This window comes from Somniosus microcephalus, chromosome 12 (genome assembly GCF_052327205.1).
Source record: "Somniosus microcephalus isolate GS21.2 chromosome 12, FLI_Smic_1.0, whole genome shotgun sequence".
NCBI lineage: Eukaryota > Metazoa > Chordata > Chondrichthyes > Squaliformes > Somniosidae > Somniosus > Somniosus microcephalus.
This window is the reverse complement of record NC_140998.1, coordinates 144,550,006-144,577,423: the sequence shown is the minus strand read 5'-3', so window position 1 is coordinate 144,577,423 and position 27,418 is coordinate 144,550,006. Positions and strand designations below refer to the sequence as shown.

The 27,418-nt window shown below is 55.0% G+C and overlaps 1 protein-coding gene across 2 annotated transcripts in view; it reads right to left on the bottom strand.

The window, feature by feature from the left end:
* spint1a (serine peptidase inhibitor, Kunitz type 1 a) overlaps positions 1-27,180 on the bottom strand; it is a 70,621-nt gene extending 43,441 nt beyond the window's left edge. Inside the window, exon 1 of one of the 2 annotated variants that reach the window (XM_086003636.1) lies at positions 26,619-27,180. In XM_086003636.1, coding sequence (XP_085859762.1) covers positions 26,619-27,051 — 433 coding nt within the window. In that variant the 5' untranslated portion in view covers positions 27,052-27,180. The remainder of the gene's footprint in view (positions 1-26,618) is intronic. The other variant, XM_086003634.1, reaches the window with a different exon arrangement.
* Positions 27,181-27,418: the final 238 nt, after the last annotated feature.

Below are 27,418 nucleotides of genomic sequence, written 5' to 3'. Positions count from 1 at the left end.
TCGAGTTCAACAATTTCAGACCATAACCTCGGCCCCTATCATTTTTTCTCTCTCTCACATGGCAGCTGTCGATCATTCTGTCAGTGCCATTTACACTTCATCTAGAGTCATCTTTTATTTCTTAACTTGTCCCATTATCATCTCCATTTGCCTTGCACCATCATCCCTTTTGTCTCTTAATCTCTCCTGCCTTCCAGCCTATCACAGACCTTCCCTGTTGCCCTTTCCTCTCCTCCCCTACCCCCTCTCCCTGCACTTGCTTAAAATTCTGTTACATCTCCAACTTTTTTCAGTTCTGACGAAGGGTCATTGACCTGAAACATTAACTCTGTTTCTCTCTCTACAGATGCTGCCTGACCTGCTGAGTATTTCCAGCATTTTCTGTTTTTATTTCAGATTTCCAGCATCCGCAGTATTTTGCTTTTCTAAAAAGAGATTATCTGGTCATCATCAAACTGCTGTTTGTGGGATCTGGCTGTACGCAAATTGGCTGCTGCATTTCCCTACATTACAACAGTGAGTATACTTCAAAAGTATTTAATTGGCTGTAAAGCATTTTGGACGTCCTGAGTTACGTGAAAGATACTATAGTTTGTTCCTTCGGTTTTAAAAACTTCTATATGATAGCCAAATCTCCATTTTAACCCTTTCTAAACAGCTGCTGTACCCAAAAGGCATATATACACTATGGAAAGTGGGCCCAGGATGTAGGGCTCAGCGGCAGTCACCTCAGTGTACTGCCCTCCCCATTTACCTTCCTTCCTGCCACCTACTCCTAATCACACACGGAGACCCTGCGAGTCCCAGTGTTAAAAATGGAGGGGGTGGGGAGGGAGGAATCTGGCTCCATCCTCTTAAGTTGTAATTACAGGGTAGACCGGAGCTTCCGAGACAGAGATAATATGGCTCCACTAGGCTGTTGGCTCCGTCAGTAGAAAAACACCCCATGTCCACAGCGATGCTGTTATTAGATTGGTCAGGGGAAGGAATCACATGCAGAATGATGGAGAAGCACAGCAGTCGCTAGGGGTACGTTCTATCTGGGCATACCTCTCGGCTGCCCATAACCTCCCTTCCTCTGAAGGTAATGCTCTCCAGCCAATTCACATCACATCCTGAACAGCCTGTGACTTAATTTGAATACTGTCTGACATCAGTGGAACAGGTTCTGAATAATGACTCAGTATAATTCCACACCACACCCTCGAGTTGGCATGACAACAAGGCTACTTTAAATAAAAGGTAAAGGAGAAAATACTCTGATCAAGACTCTCACACTTGGTCCACACAACTCGCATTTATATAGCGTCTTTAACGTAGTAAAAGGTCCCAAGATGCTTCACAGCGGCAATTATCATACTCATAAGGAGATGTTAGGACAGGTGACTAAAAGCTTGGTCAAAGAGGTAGGTTTTAAGGAACATCTTGAGGAGGAGAGAGAGGTGGAGAGGTTGAGGGAAGGAATTCCAGAGCTTAGGATCTAGACAGCTGAAGGCACAGCCGCCAATGGTGGAGCGATGACAATCGGGGATGTGTAAGAGGCCAGAAGTAGGGCTGGAGGAGGTGAGAGAGATAGGGAGGGGTGAGGCCACGGCAGGATTTTAACACAAAGACGAGAATTTTAAATTTGAGGCGTTGCCGGACCGAGAGCCAATGTAGGTCAGCGAGCACGGGGGCGATGGGTGAACGGGACTTGGTGCGAGTTAGTTAGGATACGGGCAGCAGAGTTTTGGATGATTCACATGATTACTTGGTGTGGTCAACCATTCTGTGCCAGTAACCTCCCACAAACAGCGAGGGGACAAATGGCCAGTTTGTCCGTTTTTCGTCTGTGTTTGCTGAGGGAGGAATGTTAGTCAGGACACCGGGGAGAAGTCTGACTGCTCTTCATTGACTAGTGCCCAAGAAATCTCCGACATCCTCCTCAATCACCAAGACACCGAGGCAAGAATGCTACTTCAACTAACCCTATCTGCATCGCCTTCTATTCCTTTCTCCTTCATGTACTTATCTAGCTTCTCCTCAAATGCATATGTGTTATTCGTCTCAACTATTCCATGTGGTAGTAAGTTCCACATTCTCACCATTCTCTGGGTAAAGAAATTTATTGGATTTATTAGTGACTATCTTATATTTATGACCCTTAGTTTTAGACTCCCCCACAAGTGGAAACAACATCTTTATGTTTACCCTATCAAACCCCTTCATAATTTTAAAGACCTCTCTCTTTCAGGTCACCTCTCTGATAGTTATAACCTTCTCAGTTCTGGTATTCTCCATGTAAAAAAAAATGCTTGCAATTTCTCTAGTGCCTTTATATCCTTTTGGTGAGGGACAAACCTAGTGCGAGCTCTAATCTTTCCTGATAGTTATAACCTCTTGGTTCTGATTAGTCGCTTAACAATGGAGTCCAAGGAAAACATCTGAGTTTGGGTTCAAATACATTGCAGATGTGAAGGCCCAACATCAGGACAAGTACTGCCGTACCAAACCGATTCTAGGCCAGAGGACAGTGCAACTGTTGTGGTGTAACTGAAGTGAACATTTCTAAAAGCTAGTTCTGGGCACTGCACCTCAGGAGGATATATTGACCTTGGTGCAGCATAGATTCACCAGAATGATACCTGGGCTGAAAGGGTTAAGTTATGAGGACAGGTTGCATAAACTAAGCTTGTATTCTCTTGAGTATAGAAGATTAAGGGGTGATCTAATTGAGGCGTTTCAGATGATTAAAGGAGTTGTTAGGATAGAGAGAAACTATTCCCTCTGGTGAGAGAGTCCAGAACAATGGACCATAACCTTAAAATTAGAGCTAGAACATTCAGGGGTGATGTCAGGAAGCACTTCTTCACACAAAGGTTAGTGGAAATTCCTCTTCCTCCCCCCCACCACCCAAAAGCTGTTGAGGCTAGGTCAATTGAAAATGTCAAAATTGAGATGGGTAGATTTTTGTTAAGAAATGGTTAATGGTTACAGAACCAAGGCAGTTAAATAAAATGGAGGAACAGATCAGCCATTATCCAACTGAATGGTGGAACAGGCTCGAGGGGCTGAATGGCCTACTCCTATTCCTGTGTACTTTCCTACAATATCTAGTCCTGAAGCCTATTGGGTTTTCCCATTTCTTGACTGGTCAGTACCCAGGCGCCATTTTAAAGTGATGTTCCTGAATCCTGCGCGATATCGGCACCCTACTTTTAAATACCACCAGCCCTTCACCAAACTCCGAAAAGTTCTTGTGCCACCATCATTTTTGCCCAGAGTTTTCAGAATTCTTTCTGCATGGATGCTGCTGTTCCCATTAAAATTAACCTGGCAATTCATTTTAACACCTATGCTCCTTTAAACATGCTACCATTTTGCCTCAAGACCTCCATTTTGAAGTTGGAAAGCTATACTGGGTCAGCAGCTGACCGTGCCATTGCTGGTCGGAGGGGCGGCTTCGGCCTTTTAAGTAAAGGACGTCAAGGCAACGTTGGGTTAAAGACTTCACCAGAACTTCTGCACAACAACTTGCATTTATAGAATGCCTTTAACGTAATAAAACATGCTAAGGCACTTCACAGGAGCATGATCAGACAAAAACTGGCACCGAGCCACATAAGGAGGTATTAGGAAAGGCGACCAAAAGCTTGGTCAAAGAGGTAGGTTTTAAGGAGCGTCTTAAAGCAGGAGAGGTAGAGGGGTTTAGGGAGGGAATTCCAGAGCTTGGGGCCTAGGCTGCTGAAAGTGTGGCCAGCAATGGTGGGGCGAAGGAATTTGGGGATGCGTAAGAGGCCAGAATTGGAGGAACGCAGAGTTCTCGGAGGGTTGTAGGACTGGAGGAGGACCAAGATATAGGAAGGGCGAGGCCATGGAGTGTTGAGTGATGCCATGGAGTGCTTTGAAAACAAGGATGAGAATTTTAAATTTGTGGTGTTGTTGAGCCAGAGGCCAATGTAGGTCAGCGAGCACTACAACTAAGATTAACTATCCATTCTCTCACATATCTACCAAAGGCACACACATCCAAGGAGCGAGCCTGAAGGACTGAATGGACTACGCTCATTCTAGTGTTAGAATTGTGACTTTATAATCTGCCAACTTGCAATTTGAGTGCGTCTTTTACTGAGATTGGTTTCGCTCGAGTCCAGGACAACACTGGAGTGCTTAATTCCTGGAATGTAGCTGGAGGTTGGATTTCAAGCCCGACCGAAACCGTTAATTATTTGAATAAAAGAGGCTTTAGTAACAGGTCAGCTTTGTAAAGATAATTAAGTGGCACTGGATCTACAATGTATAGAGTTTAACCAGACCATATCTCTCGATTTCAGAGGCACCAGCATCAGGAAACAATAAGGAAATGACAGGCAGAAAAAGACCAACTGGTCCATCAAGCCCGCCCCAGACTCTCAATGCCTGGAGCATCCTGACTAGTCACTTCCTACCCCAAAATGTGGCACGGAAGACTATTGCCTGGTCTCTCAAATTCTTTAACATTCACGTGCTCATTGATATGTTTGTTCTTATTAAATGCAGTTATTTTTTTTATTTTTTTTACACAGAGAGAACATTCACAGCTTTAAAACTTTATTACAATAAAAAGACACATTTATATAACGCCTTCCATGACCTCAGGACATCCCAAAGAGCTTTAGAGCCAATAAAGTACTTCTGAAGTGTTGTCACTGTTGTAATGTAGGAAACGCAGCAGCCAATTTGCACACAGCAAGATCCCAACGAAACAACAATGAGATAAATGACCAGGTAACCTGTTCTAGTGATGTTGTTTGAGCGATTAATATCGGCTAGAACACCGGGGAGAACTCCCCTGAAGGTTTCCTGAGTCCACAAGAGCTATGGAGACAGAATACAATGATACTTGGGAAGCAGAAAAGGCCATTAGACCCAATAGGCATGGCCCCATGCTGTCCCCCAATCTCTCAATGGGGAACAAGGAAGGAAAGGACTTGCATTTATTGCCAGCCTGGCTCAAGAACCCAGGACCTCGGACTCCGAGGCGAGTTCGTTACCCACTGAGCATTGGGCTGGCAGCTTAGATTTGAACGGCGGTCTGTGCGGAGTTGGAGAGCGAGTGTTCCCCCATGCCCCTTTTACCATTGGCGTCCAGTCTTGGGAGAGCAGCTCCCCATAATCTCTTCAGAGACTGATGCGGGAAAGCCCTGTGGAGATCACAAAGCACACAGATATATGGCTCTGCCCATTCAGCAGCGCAGCAATCCAACATCAGTTTGGGAGATCCATAAACGAGTGGGCTTCCGACTGGGTCAGAACATCGGAGGTCTCGCCATTGACATTTGAGAGTTTCAACAGCGAGAGCGTGCAACCAATCATCCAAAGCCTGGAGGGAGCATAAGCAAAGGCTGCAGTGATTCCTCAATGGCTCAGCTGGTTAGTGAGTAACTGACCCACATGGAAGAGGAACAGCTCAGGTTCAATTTAGGCATTGTGGTACCTAAGGCAACCAGTGCCTTTGGAGCTCCATCATAGCAAGGAGCTGGGCTGGGGAGAGAAAGAGGGGAGAAACTGGGCACTGAATGAGCGAGAGAGAGAGAAAAAGGGAGCCAGAGCGCGAGGGGGAGCACGTGAGAGTGAGAGAGCACGTGAGAGAGACATAGAGAGGGAGAATTTGACAAAGAGAGAGAGTATGGGCACCTCTTACTCATGACCAACCACAGAAACACGTTTTCTTCTCGTTACCCTCATGAAGTAGAAGGGAGGGTATCTCCACTCTGTGCCTCGGTCCAATTATCTCCAGCCCTCTCACCACACCTCACCCAAGATCTATACTTGGGTCTTGACTCCCTGTACATTATTCCAAGGGAAATCAACAACAAATTGCATTTGTATAGCGTCTTTAATGTAGTAAAACATCCAAAGGCGCTTCACAGAAGTGTTAGCAAACAAAATTTGACACCAAGCCACATAAGAAGATATTAGGACAGATGCGGTAGATTTTAAGGAACGTCTTGAAGGAGGAGAGATGTTTGGGGAGGGAATTCCAGAGCTTAGGGCCCAGGCACTGAATGCACGGCCGCCAATGGTGGAACGATTAAAATCAAGGATGTGCAAGTAGCCAGAATTGGAGGCATGCAGAGATCTGGGAGGGTTGTGGGGCTGGAGGAGGTTACAGAGATAGGGAGGGGTGAGGCTGTGGAGGGATTTGACAACAAGGATGAGATTTTAAAATTGAGGCGCTGCCGGACTGGGAGCTAATGTAGGTCACGGGAGTGATTCAAACATGGAGTTGCGGGAAAGATGGGCATTGGGGGAGGGGGGGAAATGGATGACACAACTGTGGTGGAATCAGATCTCATAGAAACATAGAAAAATAGGAGGAGTAGGCCATTCAGCCCTTCGAGCCTGCTCCGTCATTCAATATGATCTTGGATGATCTTCTATCTCAATACCATATTCCCGCTCTCTCCCCATACCCCTTGATGGCTTTTGTGTCTAAAAAACTATCTACGTATCTCCTAATATATTCAGTGACTTGACCTCCACAGCCTTCTGTGGTAGAGAATTCCACAGTTTCACCACCCTCTGAGTGAAGAAATTTCTGCTCAGTCCTAAATGTCCTACCCCGTATCCTGAGACTGTGACCCCTCATTCTAGACCCCCCAGCCAGGGGAAACATCCTCCCTGCATCCAGTCTGTCTAGCCCTGTCAAAATTTTATACTTTCAATGAGATCCCCTCATATTCTTCTAAACTCCAGTGAATACAGGCCTACTCGACCCAATATCTCCTCATACAACAGTCCTGCCATCCCAGGAATCAGTCTGGTGAACCTTCGCTGCTCTCCCTCTATGGCAAGTATATCCTTTCTTAGGTAAAACTGCACACAGTACTCCAGGTGTGGTCTCACCAAGGCCCTGTTTAACTGTAGGAAGACATCCTTGCTCCTGTATTCAAATCCTCTTGCAATGAAGGCCAACATACCATTTGCCTTCCTAACTGCTTGCTGTACCTGCATGTTTGCTTTCAGTGACTGGTGTACAAGGACACCCAGGTCCCTTTGTACGTCAGCATTTCCCAATCTAGCACCATTTAAATAATACTCTGCCTTTTTTCCTACCGAAGTGGATAACTTCACATTTATCCATGTTATACTGCATCTGCCATGTATTTGCCCACTCACTCAACTTGTCTAAATCGCCGTTGCATCCTCCTCACAACTCACAATCCCACCTAATTTCGTGTCGTCAGCAAACTTGGAAATATTACATTTGGTTCCCTCATCCAAATCATTGATATATATTGTGAATAGCTGGGGCCCAAGCACTGATCCCTGCGGTACCCCACTAGTCACCGCTTGCCACCCCGAAAACGACCCATTTATTCCTACTGTTTCCTGTCTGTTAACTAATTTTCAATCCATGCCAGTATTTTACCCCAATCCCATGTGCTTTAATTTTGCACACTAACCTCCTATGTGGGACTTTATCAAAGGCCTTCTGAAAATCCAAATACACCACATCCACTGGTTCTCCCTTATCTATTCTACCAGTTACATCCTCAAAAAACTCCAGTAGGTTTGTCAAACATGATTTCCCTTTCATAAATCCATGTTGACTTTGTCTAATCCCGTTGATATTTTCTAAGTGTCCTGTTATCACATCCTTTATAATAGATTCCAGCATTTTCCCTACTACTGATGTTAGGCTAACCGGTCTGCAGTTCCCTGTTTTCTCTCTCCCTCCTTTTTTAAATAGTGGAGTTACATTTGCCACCCTTCAATCTGCAGGAACTGTTCCATAATCTATAGAATTTTGGAAGATGACAACCAATGCATCCACTATTTCCATGGCTATGTAGGAACGGGAGTTCCTATCCAAAAAACGAAGTCCAACGCAGTGAAAAGAATTAATCAAACTTTAACGAACTCAATACTTTAACTTTTAACTTACAGGAACAGAGGTCAGCAGGTCTGTGTCTCCTCACAGCCTTTCTCAGACTCTCTTTCCAACTGCCAACTGACGTCATCACGTTTTCCGTGCCAACTGGGGGTCACGTGATCGGCGTCATGACGTCATCACGTGAAAATACAAGAAGCTACACACCGCTTAAAAGGTGCAGTTCACAACTGCACCACTGGGTGTCTAAAGGAATTATTACAGTTTATTCAATGTCTCTTGATGGCTCTGCCACAGGCGCCCCCCCAGAATTCTCTAACAGACAGCATCAAATGTGTAGGAGGTTTAATTATTCTGCCCGAACGACTGCGAATTTCGGACGCTGGATCGTTATCAGCTGGGCCCACATTTGGCTGTGTCTGAAGCGGTACATCTGGGGTGGAGGAAACCGTAGCAGAAGGTGTAGATGAGGATGATGTCGAAGCAGGCAATTTAATAGTAGGCCGCTTCAGGATTGGTCTAGCAGCCAATGGCGGTCGTCCACGGCGAGGCGGCTGAGCGACAACCACCGGTTCCACTCCAATCCAGATGGGCTGGTTTAAGTCGATCGATGGAGATGGTATCCGATTTTTCTCCTATTTTGATCGTAAAATATTTCTCCCCCGGTGCAATAACCCGAAACGGTCCATCATAAGGTGGTCTGAGTATCTCCATGAGCATCCCGCCGAATAAAAACATAATCGGAACTCAAGTTCTGCCGGAACATGAGGCCTCTGTAGATCGTGATGTGAAGTTGGGATAGGCAGAAAATTCTTTGCCGCCTCTTGATGCAGAAGAAGCTGCTGAGCAGGTGACCATGATTCTGTATGTGAAGGGAGGAAATCCCCTGGTACTCGAAGCACCTGACCGTATACTAATTCAGCTGATGAAGCCTGGAGGTCATCTTTGGGGGCTGTACGGAGGCCTAGCATCACCCAAGGGAGTCTGTCCACCCAGTTGGAACCACACAAACTGGCACAGAGGGACGCCTTTAAAGAACGATGAAATCTTTCACATAAGCCATTTGCTTGTGGATGGTAAGCGGTGGTACGATGCAGTTTGGTACCCAAGCCCTGTGCAACTGCATTCCATAATTCTGACGTAAATTGAGGACCACGGTCAGAGGAGATATCAGATGGCACACCAAAACGGGCCACCCACGATGAAATAAATGCCCTGGATACGTCTGCTGTGGTAGTAGCAACCAAGGGAATCGCCTCTGGCCACCTGGTAGTACGGTCTACTATTGTCAGGAGATGCATAAAACCCCGAGACATGGGGAGGGGGCCCACCAAGTCCACATGTATATGGTTGAAACGGCGTTCAGGCACTGGAAAGATGGCCCTTGGAGCCTTCACATGACGATGAACCTTCGACTTTTGACAGTCCACGCAATTGTTTGTCCAGTCACGAACGTCTAAATGCATCCCTTTCCACACAAACTTACGGGACATAAGTCGTTGTGAAGCTCACATCCCTGGGTGTGATAAGCCATGTATAATATGAAATATCTTCTTGCGCCATTCGACTGGCACAATTGGTCGGGGCACTCCCATGGATATGTCACACAACAGCGTGGTTCCTGCTGATTGGAACATAACATCGGCTACCTGCAAGCTAGAAGCCATGGTCCGATACGCCTGAACTTCAGGATCCGCCTGCTGTTCTTTCGCCAACCCGACATAATCGATTCCCAGGTGAATTGTCTGGACTGGGGCACGTGACAGGCAATCAGCCACCAGATTATCTTTGCCAGACACATGTCGCAAATCCGTTGTAAATTCAGATATGAATGTAAGGTGGCGCTGTTGTCGGGCTGACCACGGCTCCGCCGTTTTTGCCATTGCAAAAAGTAAGTGGTTTATGGTCCACAAATGTCGTAAAAGGCCGTCCTTCTAAAAGAAAATGAAAATGCCGGATGGCCAAAAACAAGGCCAGCAACTCCCTATCAAAGGTGCTATATTTTCGTTCATTTTTACGCAATTGGCGGCTAAAAAAGGCTAATGGTTGCCACGTACCGTCAACCCATTGTTCCTGCACTGCCCCGATGGCGTAATCGGAGGCGTCTGTAGTAAGGGCGATGGTTGCGCCCGGGAGTGGGTGTGCAAGCATAGTTGCAGCTGCCAATGCCGCCTTGGTGTCCAGGAATGCCTGGTCCATCTGTGGTGTCCAAATGATAACATCTTTACCCGACTTCCCTTTAAGTGCTTCGTACAGTGGCTGCATTAATTGAGCTGCCCTGGGGACAAAACGGTGATAAAAATTCACCATCCCCAGGAACTCCTGAAGAGATTTAATTATATGAGGCCGCGGGAAAGCCGTAACTGCCTCAACCTTAGTGGCCAGTGGTACAGCGCCTTCGGAGGTGATCCTGTGCCCTAGAAAGTCAATGGTGGTTAACCCAAACTGGCATTTGGCTAGATTTATAATGAGGCCATGTTGGCTGAGACGGGCAAAGGGTGCACGTAAATGAGCCATGTGCTCATCCTTATTTTTACTAGCAATGAGTATATCATCCAAGTAAATAAAAATGAAAGAAAGGTCCCGTAACACGGAGTCCATCAGCCGCTGAAAAGCCTGAGCTGCATTTTTCAATCCAAACGGCATGCGAAGGAACTCAAAAAGGCCAAACGGTGTGATAACCGCCGTCTTGGGGATGTCTTGAGGGTGTACAGGAACTTGATGGTATCCACGGACGAGATCCACTTTGGAAAATATCGAATTGCCGGCCAAATGAGCCGAAAAATCTTGTATATGCGGTATTGGATACCTATCCGGCCTAGTGGCTTCGTTAAGGCGTCTGTAATCCCCACAAGGTCTCCATCCACCACCCGGTTTGGGTACAATGTGTAATGGGGAAGACCAAGGACTGTCGGACAATCCCAAGGCGCTCCATAATACGAAACTCTGCCTTTGCGGCCACAAGCTTTCCGAGTTCCAATCTTCGTGCACGAGCGTAAACGGGCGATCCCATTGTGGTAATATAATGCACCACCCCGTGCTTCGCAACTGCTGCCGCGAATGTAGGCCTGGTGAGCTCTGGGAATTCGCCAAGTATGCGCTTAAACACGTCTTGCGATGGAACCGCACAGGCAACCGACCAGGAGACAGCAGTACTGCGGTGACAAGGCACTGCGTGGAAGGTAGACGCATTAATGAGTCGACAATGTTGGACGTCGACCAGAAAACCATAGGCACAAAAAAAATCAGCCCCCAGAATGGCCTGTGATACTTTAGCCGTTATAAATTCCCATACAAAACGTTGACCTCCAAGAGTTAAATTGACTGTCCGTTTACCGAATGTGCGAATGGCCGCACCATTGGCTGCCTCAAGGGAAGGGCCGTGACTGCCGGATTGTAGGTCCAGCTTTGAAACTGGCAAAATACTGCACTGAGAACCAGTATCACACAAGAATCGTCGCCCGGTTCCGGAATCAGTAACATAGAGGAGTTTTCCTGCTGAACCGACTGCCATGGTGAACTGGGTGTGTTTATTACCCCCTGTCTTCTTCGAGGCTTGTGAGTCTGCTGGAGCCTTTTTTTCAACCCAACTGCAGGGTGGACAGCAGCGTCGAGCCCTGACGCCAAAACGGGCGTGGTACATACATAAGCCTGACGAAGGAGGGCTGGATTTTGCTCGCGTAGGAGAAAGAGGCCTCGTAGCTGCGCAACTTTACTGTATGACCATAAAAGACTTATCTGCCTCCGCAGCCAGTTCGGCACAGTCCGTAATCGTAGAACTGGCCAAGACTGCCTGAACTGGCTCGGGTAGCTGACAGAGGAAGAACTCTCGAAATAAAAAACATTGGGGCTCCGAACCCAAAAGCGTGAGCATTTGGCTCATCAATTCTGATGGTTTTGAGTCCCCAAGACCCGGCATTGCGATAAGCTTGCGTGCCCGTTCCGGCTTAGTTAAAGCATACACTTGTAGTAAACGTTCTTTTAAAGCTGAGTACTTCCCCTCTGCCGGTGGATTTCCCAGGATGCTGACGACGCGTGAAGCTGTGGCGCTGTCCAGAGCTGAAACCACGTAATAATAACGGGTTGAATCTGCTGTAATGTCCCGGATACCAAACTGGGCTTCTGCTTGGAAAAACCATGCTTCTGGTTGCTGTTCCCAGAACTGCGGCAATTTAAGGGCAACGGCGTTCGTATTCATCATGAATATCTCGAAGAAAGTTGTCCAACGAGCTCGGGGTCACCAATGTAGGAACGGGAGTTCCTATCCAAAAAACGAAGTCCAACGCAGTGAAAAGAATTAATCAAACTTTAACGAACTCAATACTTTAACTTTTAACTTACAGGAACAGAGGTCAGCAGGTCTGTGTCTCCTCACAGCCTTTCTCAGACTCTCTTTTCCAACTGCCATTTCCAACTGCCATTTCCAACTGCCAACTGACGTCATGACATCATCACGTTTTCCGTGCCAACTGGGGGGTCGCGTGATCGGCGTCATGACGTCATCACGTGAAATTACAAGAAGCTGCACACAGCTTAAAGGTGCAGTTCACAACTGCACCACTGGGTGTCTAAAGGAATTATTACAGTTTATTCAATGTCTCTTGATGGCTCTGCCACAGCTACCTCTTTTAGTACTCTGGGATGTGGATTATCAGGCTCTGGGGATTTATCAGCTTTCAGTCCCATTAATTTCTCCAGCACTATTTTTTTACTAATACTAATTTCCTTTAATTCCTCCTTCTCACTAGACCCTTGGTTCCCTCGCATTTCTGGGAAGTTATTTGTGTCCTCTTCCGTGAAGACAGAACCGAAGTATTTGTTTAATAGCAAAATACTGCAGATGCTGGAAATCTGAAATAACAACAGAAAATGCTGGAAATACTCAGCAGGCCAGGCAGCATCCGTGGAGAGAGAAACAGAGTTAACGTTTCAGGTCTGGGACCCTTCATCAGAATTGGAAAAAGCTGGAAATGTAACAGATATTAAGCAGGTGCAGAGACAGTGGGGGGGGGGTGGTGAGGTTAGATGGGGAGGAAGGAATTGAAAGAACATACTGTGAAAATGTTGCAAATGTTCATTTACCAAACGCAGATTGGGCGACCGCTTTGCGGAACACCTCCGTTCAGTCCGTAAGGGTGACCCTGAGCTTCCGGTCGCCTGTCACTTTAATTCTCCGCTTCACTCCCACTCTGATCTCTCTGTCCTCGGCCTATTACATTGTTCCAATGAAGCTCAACGTAAGCTCGAGGAACAGCACCTTATCTTTCGATTAGGCAGTTTACAGCCTTCCGGACTCAATATCAAGTTCAACAATTTCAGATAATAATCCCTGCCCCCATTTTTCATGCAGTATGATTTTGCCATTCCCATTTGCAACATTTTCACAGTATGTTCTTTCAATTCCTTCCTCCCCTCCTAAACCCTCCCCCCACCCCCTGTCTCTGCACCTGCTTAATATGTTACATTTCCAGCTTTTTCCAGTTCTGATGAAGGGTCCCAGACCTGAAGCGTTAACTGTTTCTCTCTCCACGGATGCTGTCTGGCCTGCTGAGTATTTCCAGCATTTTCTGTTGTTATTTCAAAGTATTTGTTTAATTGCTCATCATTTCCTTGTTCCCCATTATAAATTCTCCCGTTTCTGACTGTAAGCAACCTACATTTGTCTTCACTAATCTTTTTCTTTTTACATACTTGCAGAAGCTTTCACAATCCGCTTTTATGTTCCTTGAAAGTTTACTCTCATACTCTATTTTTCCCCTCTGTCAAACAGCAAACAGAAAAAAAAATTCTGTATTGTTTCTTTATACATGACTACAGTCAGGCAAAATATTGTGAATTTAAAATAGGCTTTAGCTAGCTGCAATCTCAAAATAACCCATTTGTTCCTTTGGGGAGAAAGACAAAAGGCAACAACTGTCTAGATATACTGTCAGTGGCATTGTCTGCATTCGGAAAAAGTAGATGGTACCAGAAATTACCTCACGTCTTTGAAATGTTAAATCCATGCAGCCTTGCAGCCCTGTTGTATACCGAGCGTGTTCACAAAGCTACACTGCCCAGGTGATATTCGAGGCAGGTGTCAAAACATGAACTAAATCCACCGAATGGCTGGCAATCTGTTGTTTACACTATCTGTGAAGCCTGCTCGTGGACCTGGACATGTGCTGCTGGGAGCCCCTATATCCCCAGTTCCTTGTTTGCCTGCCTATGTTCATGTTGCAGTAATGAGGGAGGCTCCGGTAAAAGCCGCTGGACTAAGATTTTGAATTCTATTATTTAGCTTCAGAGAAGACTGTTCAAGTCAAATATTGTACCGTTAGTTACTGACGCCATTCTTTTGATTCTGTGTAATTGTATGCCAGATAAATAAATTAGACATTCGCCTTAGTCTGAACAACATACCATTTTTTTTGGTAATACCTTTGAAAGTAAACAGGAGGCCGTGGTGGGTGGCCGCTGCAAAGGACCTTGGCAAAAGGGTAATTGCCACTCAACGTTTCTGTTCATATCACACAAGTGTGTAGAATTATGAAGACTATCTCTTTGCCACAAGAACAAGTCAGCAGTTGGGTGGAAGCTGCAAACTGTAACAATAAATGCCCTATTACTAGTGTCAAAATACTAAAGGTGAAGAGATCAAGGGGTATTAGTAGATTTGCAGCTCAATATGCCCACTCACTGAGCAACAGCAATCGTCGCTGTAAATTATGTAGCAAATACAGTAAAATAGGAGTGAGTGGAAGTCATAGCGTATCGTGCACTGGTCAGAACATGCCATGAGGCTGGGCGCAGTTCTGGTCACGGAGGCATAAGGAGATATTTAAACCTTGCAGAGAGGGGTCACGAGACTGACCTCCAACATTAGGAAAGCCTGGAGAAACTTTTTGGCCTCAAAACGACCGAGGGGCAACCTTGTAAAGATATCAAAAGGTGCGAAAAAAGTAAATCCGAACACTCCTTCAAGCAAAGTCCCCACCACTTACACCGTCTGGGCTAATCACGGCTAGCCACCAAAATCGGGCAAATGGTGCCAACCATTCGGCATTGCCATAGGAGTCAATTACAAAGGCACCGCTTATAACCCGAATATAGGGGGTATGATTAAGAAGTTTGCAGATGATACTAAAATTGGCTGTGTGGTTGATACTGAAGAAGGAAGCTGTAGACTGCAGGAAGATATCAATAAATTGGTCAGGTGGGCAGAACAGTGGCAAATGGAATTCAATCTGGAGAAGTGTGAGGTAATGCATTTGGGGAGGGCTAACAAGGAAAGGGAATGAAGAACTAAGCGGCACTGCTTCAGGATAAGGGGTCACCCATTTTAAACGGAGATGAGGAGGAATTTCTTCTCTCAGAGGGTCATGAATCTTTGGAATTCTCAACTCCAGAGAGCGGTGGAGGCTCAGGCATTGAATCTATTCAAGGCCGAGACAGACAGATATTTGAGCTACAGGGGAGTCAGGGGTTATGGGGAGCGGGCAGGGAAGTGGCATTGAGGCCAAGATCAGATCAACCATGATCTCATTGAATGGCGGAGCAGGCTCGAGGGGCCAAATGGCCTACTCCTGCTCCTATTTCTTATGTTCTTATAATTACAAGTTTTTAATGTTGTTGATGGGAGGACAAAGGGCACCGGATCAAATTGGTAAAAGGCAAGTTCAAGACAAGCGATGGGAAGCTCTTCCTCGCATGACCAACCACACATGGGATGGACTTGCAGGGAGGACAAAAACCCCTGGAATAATTATGAAGCAACTGTCAAATCTTTCTGGATGGAGCAGTCAGGATAGGTGGAAAGGCCTCCATCTTCTTCACCGACCTGGCGAATATTTGAATCTCAACTTAAATATTCACTGTTCTGATTAAAGGTCATCGACCTGAAATGTTAACTCTGTCTCTCTCGCCACAGATGCTGCCAGACCCGTTGAGTATTTCCAGCACTTTCTGTTTTCATTACACTGACTTCCTTCAGTTTTCCTCCTCCTACAAAAACCACCCCTCTCCCCAGGCACCAACCCCACATTGGTATTTTGTTAACCCAGTGGGAAGTGATGTGCAGGCTGCAGTGAAACACCTGCGGCCTCAGTGCATCAACAATAACCAAAGTTGGGCGACTGTGGACCAACTGGAAAATCGGGCAGAATCGAAGGGCCCATCAATGGGAAGGAAAAGACGGTGGGATCTCCGTGAGGGAGAGCGGAGATCAAGTGTAACAGCCCCAGTCAAATTAAAGCCATCGCCTTCTTGTGCAGCTGAGGAACTGCACGAAGCGTGTTCATAGACTATACAGCACAGAAGCAGGCCATTCGGCCCAACAGGTCTGTGCCACATGAGCCTCCTCCCACTCTGTTTACTGCATCTCACGTTAATCAACATTGTCAGCTGTTGCTTAGTTGGTAGCACTCTCGCCTCCGAGTCAGAACGTTGTGGGTTCAAGTCCCACTCCAGAGACTTGGGCGCGGAATCCAGGCTGACACTCCACTGCAGTACTGAGCAATGTCCCCCGTCTTTTTTTTGGGGCTGCGCGGCCCCTTTAACGGGCAGCATGGGCCATTCAAAAGTCCGCGCATGAGCGGTTTCTTCAATTTAAGAGCCGGCTCGTCAGCTGCGCGGGAACCCTGGAGCGCTGCACGGCCACACAGCTTAAAGGGAACATTGCTACTGAGGGAGTGCTGCACTGTCGGAGGTGCCGTCTTTCGGATAAGACGTTAAACTGAGGCCCCGTCTGCCCTCTCAGGTGGACGTAAAAGATCCCAAGGCACTATTTCGAAGAGGAGCAGGGGTGTTATCCCAGGTGTCCTGGCCAATATTTATCCCTCAACCAACATCACTAAAACAGATTATCTGGTCATTTATCACCTTGCTCTTTGTGGGATCTTGCTATGCACAAATTGGCTGCTGCGTTTCCTCTGACTACATCTCAAAAGTACTTAATTGGCTGTAAAATGTTTTGGGACGTCCTGAAGTCATGAAAGGCACTATAAAAACAACTTGTATTTATATAGCGCCTTTAACGTAGTAAAACATCCTAAGGCGCTTCACAAGAGAGTTATAAGACACAAAAATTTGACACCGAGCCACATAAGTAGAAATTAGGGCAGGTGACCAAAAGCTTGGTCAAAGAGGTAGGTTTTAAGAAACGTCTTAAAGGAGGAGAGGCGCGGAGAGGTTTAGGGAGGGAATTCGAGAGCTTAGGGCCTAGGCAACAGATGGCATGGCCACCAATGGTTGAGTGATTATAATCAGGGATGTTCAAGAGGGCAGAATTAGAGGAGTGCAGATAACTCGGGGGGGGGGGGGGGGTGGTTGTGGGGCTGGAGGAGATTACAGAGATAGGGAGGGGCAAGGCCATGGAGGGATTTGAAAACAAGGATGAGCATTTTGAAATCGAGGATTGCTTGCTTTCTTTCTTTCTATTCCTTTCTCCCTCATGTACTTATCTAGCATCCCCTTAAAGACATCTACGCTACTATGCTATTCAGCTCAACTGTGGTAGCAATTTCCACATTCTAAACACACTGCATAAAAAGGTTTCTCCTAAAATCCTTATTGGATTTATTAGAGACAAGATTATATTTATGGCCCCTAGTTTTGGACTACCCCACCAGTGGAAACAGCTTCTCTACGTCTACCTTAACAAACCCCGTCATAATTTTAAAGTCCTTTATCAGGCCACTTCTCAACCTTCTCTTTTCTCTAGAAAAGAGTCCCAGCCTGTTCAGTCTTTCCTGTTGTTGTACCCTCTCAGTTCTGCTAGCATCCTTGTAAATCTTTCTTGCACCTTTCTCCAGTGACTCTATATCCTTTTTGTAATATGGAGATCAGAACTGAGCACAGTACTCTTAAGCCTGGACTAACCAAGGTTCTGTCCTAGTTCAACATAACATCCTCTGCTTTTGAATACTATTCCTCTAGAATGCCACCTTGCTATGTGAATATGGCACGTCACCACTAAGATCTCTGGTTGCGCTGAGAAGGTGGTGGTGGGCTTTCCTCTTGAACTGTCGGTTGCGGTTTGATGCAACCGAGTATGTAACCCCGGGTTACATTTGCCTCTCCTTAGCCCAGGAGTGCCAAAAATCAGCTATAATCACCCAACAGCTACCCAGACCGAACTATCCATAAACTGTCGCTGGAAGTGCATGTTGGGGGGGGGGGGGGGGATAGGATTGGGCAGTGATGCCCTCACAGTCAAATAGCTTGCCAATACTTGCCACCAAGATCAAGTAACTGGAGGGTTTTCCATGCCCGTGGAATCATACTGCAACTCAAGTCAGTGCATTCAAGAGAGATGGGGAAGTTAACGAAAAAAACAAACACACGATGAATCAGTACACAACTTCCTGTGTGACTAATATGGACACTGACTCACTCTCAGATGAGCAAGTGCGTATGTCGAAATCTTCCCAAGTAGGAGGTTACCAGATTGCAAGCATGCAGTTTCACGGGAATGAGGTAAAAAGTGCGGCCAGACACAACACAATGAAAATGCCCTGGAGGAATTTGCGCCACATAGCAATCACAACAGGAATAAGGTAGAAACCCAAATTCAGTGCACCAAGACACAAATTATACAGGAATGTTCGTGAGCTCACAGGACCATTGCAAGACCCAGGTTCATGAATCATTTCAGCTAGAGTTCTGCATTTCTGAAGTGATTCCAAAAAAGGTGAAGCCTGAGCACATAATCTATGCTGATACTCCAGTTATCCCTCAACCAACATCATTAAAATGATCAGGTCATTAACTCATTGCTGCTTGTGGGATCTTGCAGTGCACAAATTGGCTGCCGCGTTGCCTACATTACAACAGCGACTACACTTCAAAAGTACTTCATTGACTAAAGCGCTTTGGGATGTCCTAAGGTCTTGAAAGGTGCTGTAGAAAGTTATTTCTTTCTCTCGGTGTACTGTGGAGATTTCAGGAGTTGCACTAATACCATTTAAATATTATTCACTAATCATCCGATTGACGCACTGGAAGTGTTGTCAATAGTTAACCTCAAAACGCTTTGTTCTTCCACTCTGCTCTTGGAGCTTTGCACTCAGATGGAGGTAGAGTCCCACAGAGACCAGCAGCCTTCTCGTTCCTTGCCCACCTAACCATTCCTCAGGAGTCTGAACACCAGTCTCCGAGGGGGACAATCCGCTCGGGAGTAAAAACACAACAGCTTCCTTCAGGCAGCTGGTGTGAGCCACTGGGATGGTGCAGATATGGTTTGAGAGCAAAAGTAGAATAAACACATTAAGCACATGCCCTTCTCCATTAATGATTACCTCTGTCAGCTGCTATTACTGCCACCCCAGTGCCAGGTTGACAGAAGCTGGCACTGGGCAAATTAAACTTACCTGGGGGCACAGGTTAGTTTTGATCAGACTCGTGCCCTACAGCCGTTCAAAGTACATTATTCAATAACTTCCCCTTTCCCCATCCCTTTCATTAAGCTAAGCAGGAATGAATAGAACTGCAATCTCACTGGTAAAAAGGAACAGGACATTACAAGAAACATTCTTTACATTTTTTGTAAATCAAAAACCTGATCTTGAAGGCTTGTTACTTATGCTAGGTAGGGTTGCACACACATCAGCCACTATCCAGTATCTCAGCTAAATACCCATTCTTCATAGGCCAGTCTCGGAAATGAGTATCAGCCAGTGGCTCAGCAGGTAGCTCTCTCACCTCTGAGGCAGAAGGTTGTGGGTTCAAGTCCCGCGCCAGAGACTTGAGCACAAAATCTAGGCCGACACTTCAGTGCAGTACTGAGGGGGTGCTGCACTGTCAGCTTTCAGATGAGACGTTAAACAGAGGCCACGGCTGCTCTCTCAGGTGGGCGCAAAAAGATCCCATGGCCCTATTCGAAGAGCTGAGGAGTTCTCCCCGGTGTCCCGGCCAATATTTATCCTTCAACCAACATCACAAAGATAAACAGATTATCCGGTCATCATCACATTGCTGTTTGTGGGAGCTTGTTGTGTGCAATTGGCTGCCGTGTTTCTCTACATTACAACAGTGATTACACCTCAAAAGTACTTCATTGGCTGTAAAGCACTTTTGGACGTCCTGAGGTTGTGAAAGGCGCTATAGAAATGCAAATCTTTCTTTCGTTTATAGATTGGCTTTGGGGGGGCGGGGGGGGCGGTGCGCGGGGAAACAACAATAGCCTCTGGAAGACTGTCCTGCACTGGGGATGCGACTGCCTGTTCTTCACAGTTTTCTGAACCTGCCAGATGTCCTATCAATAATTAAGAGCCTCCAAACTAATTGAAAGTGCACATCAGTAGGGTTTCCATTTGCCCACAGTGTCACAGTAGGGGCACATCCTAGTGAACTTGAGAACAGGTTGGCACGGGGAAAGGGCACGGAGGGGGGTGACGGGGGAGGGGGTGTCAGGGGTGACTGGAGGGAGCGCGGGAGGGGGGAACGGGGGAGAGGGGGACGGGGAGAGGGGAACGGGGAAGGAATGGCGCGGAGGGAGGGAGGGGGGGGCCGAGGGGGAGGGAGGGGGGGCCGAGGGAGGGGGGGCCAAGGGGCGCGGAGGGAGGGGGGGACCCGAGGGGCGCGGAGGGAGGGGGGGACCCGAGGGGCGCGGAGGGAGGGGGTCCGAGGGGCGCGGGAGGGAGGGAGGGAGGGAGGGAGGGGGGGCCGAGGGGCGCGGAGGGAGGGGGGGACCCGAGGGGCGCGGAGGGAGGGGCGCGGAGGGAGGAGGGGGCAAGGGCGCGGAGGGAGGGGGGCAAGGGCGCGGAGGGAGGGGGGCAAGGGCGCGGAGGGAGGGGGCAAGGGCGCGGAGGGAGGGGGGCAAGGGCGCGGAGGGAGGGGGGCAAGGGCGCGGAGGGAGGGGGGCAAGGGCGCGGAGGGAGGGGGCAAGGGCGCGGAGGGAGGGGGGCAAGGGCGCGGAGGGAGGGGGCAAGGGCGCGGAGGGAGGGGGGCAAGGGCGCGGAGGGAGGGGGGCAAGGGCGCGGAGGGAGGGGGGCAGGGGCGCGGAGGGAGGGGGGCAGGGGCGCGGAGGGAGGGGGGCAGGGGCGCGGAGGGAGGGGGGCAGGGGCGCGGAGGGAGGGGGGCAGGGGCGCGGAGGGAGGGGGGCAGGGGCGCGGAGGGAGGGGGGCAGGGGCGCGGAGGGAGGGGGGCAAGGGCGCGGAGGGAGGGGGGCAAGGGCGCGGAGGGAGGGGGGCAAGGGCGCGGAGGGAGGGGGGCAAGGGCGCGGAGGGAGGGGGGCAAGGGCGCGGAGGGAGGGGGGCAAGGGCGCGGAGGGAGGGGGCAAGGGCGCGGAGGGAGGGGGCAAGGGCGCGGAGGGAGGGGGCAAGGGCGCGGAGGGAGGGGGCAAGGGCGCGGAGGGAGGGGGGCAAGGGCGCGGAGGGAGGGGGGCAAGGGCGCGGAGGGAGGGGGCAAGGGCGCGGAGGGAGGGGGGCAAGGGCGCGGAGGGAGGGGGGCAAGGGCGCGGAGGGAGGGGGGCAAGGGCGCGGAGGGAGGGGGGCAAGGGCGCGGAGGGAGGGGGGCAAGGGCGCGGAGGGAGGGGGGCAAGGGCGCGGAGGGAGGGGGGCAAGGGCGCGGAGGGAGGGGGGCAAGGGCGCGGAGGGAGGGGGGCAAGGGCGCGGAGGGAGGGGGGCAAGGGCGCGGAGGGAGGGGGGCAAGGGCGCGGAGGGAGGGGGGCAAGGGCGCGGAGGGAGGGGGGCAAGGGCGCGGAGGGAGGGGGGCAAGGGCGCGGAGGGAGGGGGGCAAGGGCGCGGAGGGAGGGGGCAAGGGCGCGGAGGGAGGGGGCAAGGGCGCGGAGGGAGGGGGGCAAGGGGGCGGAGGGAGGGGGGGCAAGGGGGCGGAGGGAGGGGGGCAAGGGGGCGGAGGGAGGGGGGCAAGGGGGCGGAGGGAGGGGGGCAAGGGCGCGGAGGGAGGGGGGCAAGGGCGCGGAGGGAGGGGGGCAAGGGCGCGGAGGGAGGGGGGCAAGGGCGGGGAGGGGGGCAAGGGCGCGGAGGGAGGGGGGCAAGGGCGCGGAGGGAGGGGGGCAAGGGCGCGGAGAGGGAAGGGGGGCAAGGGGGGCAAGGGCGCGGAGGGAGGGGGGCAAGGGCGCGGAGGGAGGGGGGCAAGGGCGCGGAGGTGAGGGGGGCAAGGGCGCGGAGGGAGGGGGGCAAGGGCGCGGAGGGAGGGGGGCAAGGGCGCGGAGGGAGGGGGGCAAGGGCGCGGAGGGAGGGGGCAAGGGCGCGGAGGAGGGGGCAAGGGCGCGGAGGGAGGGGGGCAAGGGGCCGGAGGGAGGGGGGCAAGGGCGCGGAGGGAGGGGGGCAAGGGGCGCGGAGGGAGGGGGGGCAAGGGGGCGGAGGGAGGGGGGCAAGGGGGCGGAGGGAGGGGGGCAAGGGGCGGAGGGAGGGGGGCAAGGGCGGCGGAGGGAGGGGGGCAAGGGGGCGGAGGGAGGGGGCAAGGGGGCGGAGGGAGGGGGGCAAGGGGGCGGAGGGAGGGGGGCAAGGGGGCGGAGGGAGGGGGGCAAGGGGGCGGAGGGAGGGGGGCAAGGGGGCGGAGGGAGGGGGGCAAGGGGGGGGAGGGAGGGGGGCAAGGGGGCGGAGGGAGGGGGGCAAGGGGGCGGAGGGAGGGGGGCAAGGGGGCGGAGGGAGGGGGGCAAGGGGGCGGAGGGAGGGGGGCAAGGGGGGCGGAGGGAGGGGGGCAAGGGGCGGAGGGAGGGGGGCAAGGGGGCGGAGGGAGGGGGGCAAGGGGGCGGAGGGAGGGGGGCAAGGGGGCGGAGGGAGGGGGGCAAGGGGGCGGAGGGAGGGGGGCAAGGGGGCGGAGGGAGGGGGGCAAGGGGGGCGGAGGGAGGGGGCAAGGGGGCGGAGGGAGGGGGGCAAGGGGGCGGAGGGAGGGGGGGCAAGGGGGCGGAGGGGAGGGGGGGCAAGGGGGCGGAGGGAGGGGGGCAAGGGGGCGGAGGGGAGGGGGGCAAGGGGGCGGAGGGAGGGGGGCAAGGGGGCGGAGGGAGGGGGGCAAGGGGGCGGAGGGAGGGGGGCAAGGGGGCGGAGGAGGGGGGCAAGGGGGCGGAGGGAGGGGGCAAGGGGCGGAGGAGGGGGCAAGGGGGCGGAGGGAGGGGGGCAAGGGGCGGGAGGGAGGGGGGCAAGGGCGCGGAGGAGGGGGGCAAGGGCGCGGAGGGAGGGGGGCAAGGGCGCGGAGGGAGGGGGGCAAGGGCGCGGAGGGAGGGGGGCAAGGGCGCGGAGGGAGGGGGGCAAGGGCGCGGAGGGAGGGGGGCAAGGGCGCGGAGGGAGGGGGGCAAGGGCGCGGAGGGAGGGGGGCAAGGGCGCGGAGGGAGGGGGCAAGGGCGCGGAGGGAGGGGGGCAAGGGCGCGGAGGGAGGGGGGCAAGGGCGCGGAGGGAGGGGGGCAAGGGCGCGGAGGGAGGGGGGCAAGGGCGCGGAGGGAGGGGGGCAAGGGCGCGGAGGGAGGGGGGCAAGGGCGCGGAGGGAGGGGGGGCAAGGGGCGGAGGAGGGGGGCAAGGGCGCGGAGGGAGGGGGGCAAGGAGCGAGGAGGGGGCAAGGCGCGCGAGGGAGGGGGGCAAGGGCGCGGAGGGAGGGGGGCAAGGGCGCGGAGGGAGGGGGGCAAGGGCGCGGAGGGAGGGGGGCAAGGGCGCGGAGGGAGGGGGCAAGGGCGCGGAGGGAGGGGGCAAGGGCGCGGAGGGAGGGGGGCAAGGGCGCGGAGGGAGGGGGGCAAGGGCGCGGAGGGAGGGGGGCAAGGGCGCGGAGGGAGGGGGGCAAGGGCGCGGAGGGAGGGGGGCAAGGGCGCGGAGGGAGGGGGGCAAGGGCGCGGAGGGAGGGGGGGCAAGGGCGCGGAGGGAGGGGGGCAAGGGCGCGGAGGGAGGGGGCAAGGGCGCGGAGGGAGGGGGCAAGGGCGCGGAGGGAGGGGGGCAAGGGCGCGGAGGGAGGGGGGCAAGGGCGCGGAGGGAGGGGGGCAAGGGCGCGGAGGGAGGGGGGCAAGGGCGCGGAGGAGGGGGGCAAGGGCGCGGAGGGAGGGGGGCAAGGGCGCGGAGGGAGGGGGCAAGGGCGCGGAGGGAGGGGGGCAAGGGCGCGGAGGGAGGGGGGCAAGGGCGCGGAGGGAGGGGGGCAAGGGCGCGGAGGGGAGGGGGCAAGGGCGCGGAGGGAGGGGGGCAAGGGCGCGGAGGGAGGGGGGCAAGGGCGCGGAGGGAGGGGGGCAAGGGCGCGGAGGGAGGGGGCAAGGGCGCGGAGGGAGGGGGGCAAGGGCGCGGAGGGAGGGGGGGCAAGGGCGCGGAGGGAGGGGGGCAAGGGCGCGGAGGGAGGGGGCAAGGGCGCGGAGGGAGGGGGCAAGGGCGCGGCAGGGGAGGGGGCAAGCAGGGCGCGGAGGGAGGGGGGCAAGGGCGCGGAGGGAGGGGGGCAAGGGCGCGAGAGGGAGGGGGGCAAGGGCGCGGAGGGAGGGGGCAGGCCGGAGGAGGGCAAGGGCGCGGAGGGAGGGGGCAAGGGCGCGGAGGGAGGGGGGCAAGGGCGCGGAGGGAGGGGGGCAAGGGCGCGGAGGGAGGGGGGCAAGGGCGCGGAGGGAGGGGGCAAGGGCGCGGAGGGAGGGGGCAAGGGCGCGGAGGGAGGGGGGCAAGGGCGCGGAGGGAGGGGGCAAGGGCGCGGAGGGAGGGGGGCAAGGGCGCGGAGGGAGGGGGGCAATGGCGGCGGAGGGAGGGGGGCAAGGGCGCGGAGGGAGGGGGGCAAGGGCGCGGAGGGAGGGGGGCAAGGGCGCGGAGGGAGGGGGGCAAGGGCGCGGAGGGAGGGGGGCAAGGGCGCGGAGGGAGGGGGGCAAGGGCGCGGAGGGAGGGGGGCAAGGGCGCGGAGGGAGGGGGGCAAGGGCGCGGAGGGAGGGGGGCAAGGGCGCGGAGGGAGGGGGGCAAGGGCGCGGAGGGAGGGGGGCAAGGGCGCGGAGGGAGGGGGGCAAGGGCGCGGAGGGAGGGGGGCAAGGGCGCGGAGGGAGGGGGGCAAGGGCGCGGAGGGAGGGGGGCAAGGGCGCGGAGGGAGGGGGGCAAGGGCGCGGAGGGAGGGGGGCAAGGGCGCGGAGGGAGGGGGGCAAGGGCGCGGAGGAGGGGGGCAAGGGCGCGGAGGAGGGGGGCAAGGGCGCGGAGGGAGGGGGGGCAAGGGCGCGGAGGGAGGGGGGGCAAGGGCGCGGAGGGAGGGGGGCAAGGGCGCGGAGGGAGGGGGCAAGGGCGCGGAGGGAGGGGGGCAAGGGCGCGGAGGGAGGGGGGCAAGGGCGCGGAGGGAGGGGGGCAAGGGCGCGGAGGGAGGGGGCAAGGGCGCGGAGGGAGGGGGGCAAGGGCGCGGAGGGAGGGGGCAAGGGCGCGGAGGGAGGGGGCAAGGGCGCGGAGGGAGGGGGCAAGGGCGCGGAGGGAGGGGGGCAAGGGCGCGGAGGGAGGGGGGCAAGGGCGCGGAGGGAGGGGGGCAAGGGCGCGGAGGGAGGGGGGCAAGGGCGCGGAGGGAGTGGGGCAAGGGCGCGGAGGGAGGGGGGCAAGGGCGCGGAGGGAGGGGGGCAAGGGCGCGGAGGGAGGGGGGGCAAGGGCGCGGAGGGAGGGGGGCAAGGGCGCGGAGGGAGGGGGGCAAGGGCGCGGAGGGAGGGGGGCAAGGGCGCGGAGGGAGGGGGGCAAGGGCGCGGAGGGAGGGGGGGCAAGGGCGCGGAGGGAGGGGGGCAAGGGCGCGGAGGGAGGGGGGCAAGGGCGCGGGGGCTAGGGCGCGGAGGGAGGGGGGCAAGGGCGCGGGGGCAAGGGCGCGGAGGGAGGGGGGCAAGGGCGCGGAGGGAGGGGGGCAAGGGCGCGGAGGGAGGGGGCAAGGGCGCGGAGGGAGGGGGGCAAGGGCGCGGAGGGAGGGGGGCAAGGGCGCGGAGGGAGGGGGGCAAGGGCGCGGAGGGAGGGGGGCAAGGGCGCGGAGGGGAGGGGGGGGCAAGGGCGCGGAGGGAGGGGGGCAAGGGCGCGGAGGGAGGGGGCAAGGGCGCGGAGGGAGGGGGCAAGGGCGCGGAGGGGGGGCAAGGGCGCGGAGGGGGGCAAGGGCGCGGAGGGGGGCAAGGGCGCGGAGGGGGGCAAGGGCGCGGAGGGGGCAAGGCGCGGAGGGGGGCAAGGGCGCGGAGGGGGGCAAGGGCGCGGAGGGGGGCAAGGGCGCGGAGGGGGGCAAGGGCGCGGAGGGAGGGGGGGCAAGGGCGCGGAGGGAGGGGGGCAAGGGCGCGGAGGGAGGGGGGCAAGGCGCGGAGGGAGGGGGGCAAGGGCGCGGAGGGAGGGGGGCAAGGGCGCGGAGGGAGGGGGGCAAGGGCGCGGAGGGAGGGGGGCAAGGGCGCGGAGGGAGGGGGGCAAGGGCGCGGAGGGAGGGGGGCAAGGGCGCGGAGGGAGGGGGGCAAAGGGCGCGGAGGGAGGGGGGCAAGGGCGCGGAGGGAGGGGGGCAAGGGCGCGGAGGGAGGGGGGCAAGGGGCGCGGAGGGAGGGGGGCAAGGGCGCGGAGGGAGGGGGGCAAGGGCGCGGAGGGAGGGGGGCAAGGGCGCGGAGGGAGGGGGGCAAGGGCGCGGAGGGAGGGGGGCAAGGGCGCGGAGGGAGGGGGGGCAAGGGCGCGGAGGGAGGGGGGCAAGGGCGCGGAGGGAGGGGGGCAAGGGCGCGGAGGGAGGGGGCAAGGGCGCGGAGGGAGGGGGCAAGGGCGCGGAGGGAGGGGGGCAAGGGCGCGGAGGGAGGGGGGCAAGGGCGCGGAGGGAGGGGACAAGGGCGCGGAGGGAGGGGGGCAAGGGCCCGGAGGGAGGGGGGCAAGGGCCCGGAGGGAGGGGGTTTGAAGGAGCCACTTACCTGCACTGGGTTCCCTGGGCTTGAGGTAAGCCTTGTAGACGGTGTCCAGGATGAAGTTGCTGAAGCCTGGCCTCCTGAAGAACCTGCAGACATACACCTGGTTGTAGAGGCAGTTGAAGAGGAAGCAGCCACTGACGGGCCGGAGCATGGGCTCTGTCCGGGGCTCCTGCGAGGGCTGGTCCTCCAGCAGCACCACGTTACAGTTGCGGGTTCGGCAGCAGATCTGCACGCAGTCCCTGGCCCGGGTCACGTCGGGAGATCCCAGGAAAGTGGCCCCGGCCGATACCGAGTCGTCCGTGTCCAGCACGAAGTCCTCCGGGCCAAAGGTGTAGATCGGGCACTGGCCGTGGTTGGGGTCGACGCCCCGGCTCCCCTGGAGCAGGTAGAGGAGACAGGGCAGCAGGGTGAGAAGCCCCGGGCGGTGAGGGCTCATATCGCGGCTGTGAGTGGACTCTGCTTCCCCGCCGCTTAGTCTCGGCTCCGGGGCTGTCTTGGCTGAAACTGAGTGGGGCGCTGGCTGCTCCAGGTGAATCCGGAAACTGAGTGCGGCAGGTGTGCACCGCACCCACACACACAGCGCCTCCACAACAGGAAGTGTCGCCCAACACCCAGCCCCAACTCACCCACACACAGGCTCAACACACCGAGTGAGTGTGAACTCACACTCAGCCACAGGCCGATTGCAGATTAAGTTTCACACTCAGCCACAGGCCGATTGCAGATTAAGTTTCACACTCACCCACAGGCTGATTGCAGATTAAGTGTGAACTCACACTCAGCCACAGGCCGATTGCAGGCTA